The 7,143-nt window shown below is 35.7% G+C and overlaps 1 protein-coding gene across 1 annotated transcript; it reads left to right on the top strand.

Annotated features, from left to right (window-relative positions):
- The first annotated feature begins 385 nt into the window (after window positions 1-385).
- Window positions 386-1,360, top strand: LOC134236205 (putative nuclease HARBI1). Its single transcript, XM_062718365.1, has 2 exons — window positions 386-952; window positions 1,256-1,360. Exons 1-2 carry the CDS (start codon window positions 386-388, stop codon window positions 1,358-1,360), a joined length of 672 nt encoding a protein of 223 aa, XP_062574349.1.
- Window positions 1,361-7,143: the final 5,783 nt, after the last annotated feature.

Raw genomic sequence — 7,143 nt, forward strand, 5'->3', positions numbered from 1 at the left:
ATATTAATTTTCAACGACATTCTTTACATCGAGCCGCGACTTGTCATAGGGTGCGTTCAGAGTATTTCCATTGGTACCATCACCTGTTTGCCAATGGCAACAATTTGTACCGTTGGTACCATTGGGCCCATGTTTACTCTGAACGTTTTTTTGGGTACAATTGGTAGGAATCTCACCAATGTTAACAATGGTACCATTGGTGTACCATTGGTTACCATTGGCTTATTATTTAGAAGAAAATGTCCAACGAAGAAAATATAATAATTGCTTCATGCATCATTTTACAACAAGAGAGTATGATTAGAAATACTTTTTTAGTTCAATGAAGTACTTCTCCCTTCCAGATTATTTTCTCCTACAAAACTTGCGTAGATCTTCAGATGAAATGACTAGAGTGAGGCATTACTATGAGGTTACTATACCCTCGTATACACTTGATGAATTTAAAACCCATTTTCGTTTGTCCAGAGACACATGTGAGAGTACAAACTGTACGTGCCAGAGATTATCAACAGTTAACGCTTACAACAATCAAAAGGGCCCTGCCCCTAACCTTGAAAAAGAACTGTTGATGTTTTTGTGGTACTTAGGAAACCTTGAGAGTTTTCGATCTATGGCTGATAGGTTTGGTACATCTAAAGGAAGTTTTCACGCTAGCGTTACTAGAGTATCCTCCTCCTTGATAAGTGTTATGGCAGAAGTAATTAGATGGCCTTTATCACAAGCAGAACTAAATGAAACGTGTCAAACATTTGGAGAAAACTGTCAATTTCAAAATGTTGTGGGTGCTTTGGATGGCAGTCACATTCCGATAAAGGCCCTCAAACACCAGCCACAGGCCTACTACAATAGAAAGAAATTTTACTCTGTGGTGCTTCTGGCATGCTGCAATTCCAAAATGGAATTTACCTATGTTTGGACAGGAAATCCTGGAAGCACGCATGATGCAACAGTAATGCGAATGTCAGATCTTTTTCAAAAGAGAGATGAAAAGATTCCTGTTGGCTATGTCATACTGGGGGATTCAGCCTTTCCATGACTTCAGTGGCTCATAACACCTTTTCGGAATTGTGGCAACCTGAGCAACAACGAAAATTTAATAAGGAGCACAGCCGTAGCAGACAAGTCATCGAAAGATCGTTTGGCTTATTAAAGTGTCGGTTTAGGAGACTTTTGCGATTTGAGTCTTCAAAAATTAAAATCATAGTAGAGTCTATACTTGCTGCTTGTGTTTTACATAACTTATGTATTTCAGATACAGACTTTATCGAAGTACCAGATGAATTTGAAGCTTGTTTTGACATGCCACCTGCCCATGACGGTCATCAACTCCAAGGAATTCAAACCAGACAACAGATGATGAATCAATTGATATGAACTATCAATAACATTTTCTACAATTAGTAGACTGTTGATTTTGTTCAATACTTTAATATTATTTTAATATTCCATGTTCAATGCAAATATTCAGAACATTAAACATTTTTTTAAACAACTTTATTCATTTTTAAAATAAAAAAAAATATACAATTTCTTGGTATAGCTAAAAATAAATACAATTTCTTTGTATAGCTAAATATAAATAAAAAGAGTCTTAAATGTTTAAATTCAAAACATGAAAGACATCTTAATTAGTGTATCTCAGGATGTCAAAATAATAACAACTTATCCAAAGAAGAGGATGCTTACTTTAACCCTGACTAGTGTTTTCACTTGTGCAGTGATAAGGACTTATTACTGTACTCTAATTAGTTTTGTTAATATTCGTCAAGTTATACAGACAAAAAATTTGTAATGTGTGGTGTTGTGTACTCAGTCCCTATTTGCCCAATTTTTCAATTAATTTTGTCAAGAGTTCTTTATTGCTATTCTGCATATTTCCATTATGTCGAAGAATTTTTTATCTCTCTCCTCAATGTATTCTCTCATCTCGTCAATTTTTCTTTTCTTTGTCTTACATGTAGCTGTAGGAACAGGGGTTGATGGTCTTGAAGTTGAAGCACTGCTGGTGCTTGCATCATCATCTTCCTCAGGTTCATCTGACTCACGGTCAGCATCATCTTTTCTCAAACCAAAAGAGCTACAAAGAAATAATGGTTTGAACGATGGGTCCCCATCCAGTATACTCTGCATTTCAGTTTCGTACTTAAATGGTTTAGGGGTTTTATTTCCAGTTTTCTTGCATTCGAACAAAAATTTTCTTTAGCCTCTTTTTAATGTGTAGAACTTCTCACGACATTGACTGGCAGACGAGGGATTTACTTCATTTTTGGACAGCTCTTTTGATAGTCCCGCCCATATCTTTTTGTTTATGGAAAAAGAATCTGGTGCAACTTTTTTCTTTTCCTCTAATATATTTCGGAGTTTTCTAGTTGTTGTCAGTTTCCATTCATATCTTGATTTTGATCCTGACTCTTCCCAATCACTATTGTCATCTTGGTGCATGGGGAATTCTGTTTCACTCGGAGGGACAAGATCTGAGGCTTGATCACTCGCATGAACAAGATCCGAGGTGCTGGCTTGATCACGCGGAAGAACACGATCTGAGGTGCTGGCTTGACAGGATGAGGAGCTACTTTCACAATTATCCTGCGTTTCATCATTTCGGAATAATACTTGTGGAATGACTACTTCTCCACCAATACAATCAATAAATATTGGATCCTTCGGGGGGTCAGGAGGTAGTAATTTTTCTAATTGATTAGATCCACATCAAGATCTAGTAATTTTAAGAAAAGAAAAAATGTTAATTAAGGAATTACCATAAGATCATAAAACCTTAAGTTCTATCAGCATTTTTGATTTGTTCAATGCAACAAGCTGAACATAACTCAGTATTATTAATTTTTCATATACTAGGCCTAAAAAGATAATATTTGCATCGTTTATGTGACTATGGTGAGAAAAATAAACGGGTATTACAAGCATGTTAAGACTATATTTTTGAGACAGATTTCTAAATAATTTTTTAATTAAAAATTGGCGAAAACTGTTTTATTTGTATACATCAGAAATAAATAACTGTTTTTGAATATATTTAATTAATATCAGGGTAAAGTATCAATTAAGATTTACTATGATTAAAACATTGTCATATTTCTACCAAAAAATTTCCAACCTATCCGGGTATTCCCGATATATATAATTTGTTTAAGGAACTGGGAATGAGTTTAAAATGGTTTTTATTCCTTATATGATTATATATTTAAAAATATGCCAAATTATATATATATGGTTTTCAGTTTACGCTTTATAATCCGCGAAGCGGATTATAAAAAAGCGTAAACTGACCCAAACCATATTATACTCGATAATTTGGCCAAAAATTAGAGTCATTCCTTATAATTTAATTTTGAAATAATTAAACAACTGGGGGTGTAAAATTGTGTTGTTTTTATGAGTTCAAATTTACCGCGCAATAATACAACCGTAGTAACGGAAGTGATGGGAAGCGAGGGGAGGTAAAAACTGACAAATAGATCTAGCAGCCATGATGCTTGTTTACACGAGGTAAGATCGAGCTACTGTTTGAAGTTAAAGGTACATTCATTAAATCTGGAATTTTCCATGAATCCCAAGGACTGGAAGTGAGGGGATTGATGGATACAGATGATTCAGCTGGTTGTCAAAGGGGTGTGTCCCCATACCAAACCAGATTATACAAAATGTTATGCGTTCCTTTTTGGAAATCAACCAATGAGAGGCAAGAATACAAACAAAATTAAATTATATATGTTTAAGTAAGCAGTGCAAAGCGCCGCTCACACAGACTAACGTGTAAGAACAGAGGAAATTCCGAATGAAATCTGTTCATTCGTCAACGGTCACTTTATAAGACTATATAGCAGAAAGTGTGCATACTTACTGTCAGATATATGCTGAATGTTTGAAGCCGTTGTTAATATACGGTAATTTTTTCCAGCAACAACGAGGTTTAAAGGAAAAAGTTGAGATAAAAAATCTGTCGCTTTAAGAACATATGCCATACCCGCCATTTTTCGTGACGTCATAAAAAAAGTTACCATCGCTAACAGAGCTCTAGTTCGTCTGCAGAAAATTCTACCTATGGTAAATTTTTTCGGCAAACTTTGGTACCAATGGCATACCAATGGTAAAAAATTCTACCAATGGTAACTTTTGTCAGCCAACGGTAGTACTCTGAACGCACCCCATATTGGTCTCATTTGCACAGAATGTGTATTTTAATTTAAACTATATCCAGAGGACAATGTTGGACAAAATTGCGACTCGTATCTAATTGTTTGAAAAAGTCTCCAAACTACGGTCGAGTTCCACTAAATTAACAGGTCTCCAATTTCTACTGTGACAGTGTCTATCGGACATCCAACTATTGAAAAGGATGATGTGACATAACTGCTATCAGGGGCCCCTTTTTCCAAGAAGAATTATATGTATATTTAATCTACAACGATTTTGATCGTTTTCAAACATGAGTGAATAAATACGATGTTTATACTTAATAATACGCATGGATTCTCAGCATTTACGGTGTTGGGTCAAGAAATGCACATAAAACTTGTATTCACTGATACTCGGAAATACGTGTAGACCTACGGCTGGCGAATTACCCACCAAACACTTTACAAAACTTTAAAATATGCACATATCTATCAATCATTTGTAACTGTGATCTCGGAAATTGTACATATGTAGATCCGTGTCTAATCTATGGCTCGAATGCATAAAAATATTTATCAGAAACCAGGTAAAATAAGCCTTTTTTCCAAGCATGAAATTTCCGTAGTATTTTTGTTGTACTCACTCGTAACGCATCTCACTTAGCCGATTGGTCCTTTTTCATATGGGTCGATTTCAATAAAAGTACATTGACCAGCCAAAGGAGAAAATTGTACCCACCTGCGCGCGTATATTTTAAGTTTCAAAGAGTGGGACGGGGTCAAATTTCAATGGGAATTGGATGTAAACATGGTACCCCTACCCAAACAAGAGGCCCACCGGCCTTATAGGTCACCTGAGTATTGTGTAACAACTTTCAAACAATTATATTTGGTTCGTGTTTTAAACCGGAGGCCATGAAATTCACAATTTACAATTTTGACAGAGGCACCATTGCTTATCATAATTATTACTTAGCATGCTTACTCTATTTACTTAATACCCAGAGGTAGATCAGAGTAACAAAGAGAAAGTGCACTTCCACTTTTAGCTGCAATAATGTAGCCCTCTCCTTCTTTTTTTTTTTTTGGGAGAGGGCTACAACTCCTTCGGATCTCCGTAATGGTGCAGCTGCGGAAGCGATTCGCTCTCGCACGGATTTCGGCTCAAACTGTCAGTAAATGGCTAATTTATTACCATTTCTTACCTTGACTCAAAAAATGTGGTTATCCAAGACAGAAATCAATCCAAAAATATACAGAACAATCCATACATCAATTATTTTTCGTGTATGTCAACATCACAACTTAAATTTATCCGCCATGTTTACTGACCTTGACAGATTTTATTCTGGGACAGCCAATGAGATTAAGGATCTATAGGGAGCGGATTTCTTTGGAATTACCTTATTTTAAGCCTAAATATCGCTGTTTACGAAAAAATAACACATGGAATGATTTTATTTATCGATGTTTAGTGATACTATTCATCACAATTACTTATAAACACCGAAACCTGCTTTATTTAGTTATTCTAAATTTCAAGCGCAAGTCTCGGTACGTCACGCGTGAACTGTCATGGCTGTTGAAGATAAACACAAACTTGGTGAAGATTTATTTTACATGTTTTTCGCGTTTAACGGGTTATGTTGTCGACAGTGAATAAAAATCTCGTCTTATTAGATGTAAGTTGAATGTAAAAACTATTTTTTCTGCCTGCCTTCGCCCGTATTTAAAAAATACTTTTGCACCATTACAGAGATGCTGTGGAATTGTAGCCCTCTCCAGAAAACACCAGATTAAAAAAAAATCGGAGAGGGCTACATTATTGCAGCTATTCCACTTTATAACCAGTTGTGCACCTCACCCACTGAGCCATGGGCCACATATTTCAAAATTTTGCAAATGTAATCATAAAATGGTTGATTAATAGCAAAGGGCAGATTTCAAAGCATTAATTTATTTTCAGACTATGTAACCCCCCCCCCCCACTTTGACCCTGGGGGCATTAAAAAAAACCACTTTGCTAGATGCACCTTTCTTTATCATAAATATATATATTCTTGGATCATTGACATAAAACCCAGAAGCAAAGGAAAATATTTTCAAAGAATTAATGTATTTTTACTATATAATCAATAGAGCCCCGCCCTAACACCAGAACCCCTGACCCTGGGGCCATAAGATTCACAATTTTTGGAAGAGGCACTCTTGCTTATCATAACTATGTGCTTAGTTAGTTGATTTAATACCCAGAAGCAGAGTAGAGGATTTTTAAAGAATAAATGCATTTTCACTATATAATCAAAAGAGCCCTGCCCTACTACCAGAACCCTGACCCTGGGGCCATAAAATTCACAAATCTGGAAGCTATTCCACTTTATAACCAGTTGTGCACCTCACCCACTGAGCCATGGGCCACATTTTTCAAAATTTTGCAAATGTAATCATAAAATAGTTGATTAATAGCAAAGGGCAGATTTCAAAGCATTAATTTATTTTCAGACTATGTAACCCCCCCCACTTTGACCCTGGGGGCATTAAAAAAACCACTTTGCTAGATGCACCTTTCTTCATCATAAATATATATATTCTTGGATCATTGGCATAAAACCCAGAAGCAAAGGAAAATATTTTCAAAGAATTAATGTATTTTTACTATATAATCAATAGAGCCCCGCCCTAACACCAGAACCTCTGACCCTGGGGCCATAAAATTCCCAATTTTTGGAAGAGGCACTCTTGCTTATCATAACTATGTGCTTAGTTTGTTGATTTAATACCCAGAAGCAGAGTAGAAGATTTTCAAAGAATAAATGCATTTTCACTATATAATCAAAAGAGTCCTGCCCTACTACCAGAACCCTGACCCTGGGGCCATAAAATTCACAAATCTGGAAGAGGCACTCTTGCTCATCATAACTATGTGCTTAGTTAGTTTATTTAATACCCAGGAGCAGAGAAGAAGATTTTCAAAGAAATAATGCATTTTCACTATATAATCAAT

Source organism: Saccostrea cucullata, unplaced genomic scaffold, assembly GCF_032062105.1.
Source record: "Saccostrea cucullata isolate Sc308-1 unplaced genomic scaffold, CSIRO_AGI_Scuc_v1 ctg172, whole genome shotgun sequence".
NCBI classification, from domain to species: domain Eukaryota; kingdom Metazoa; phylum Mollusca; class Bivalvia; order Ostreida; family Ostreidae; genus Saccostrea; species Saccostrea cuccullata.

Bases quoted from the DNA above. Each gene is read 5' to 3' on its own strand.
- LOC134236205 (XM_062718365.1), top strand. From the start codon at position 386: ATGACTAGAGTGAGGCATTACTATGAGGTTACTATACCCTCGTATACA. The intron at 953-1,255 runs GTAATGCGAATG...TATGTATTTCAG, and splicing joins GAAGCACGCATGATGCAACA to ATACAGACTTTATCGAAGTA.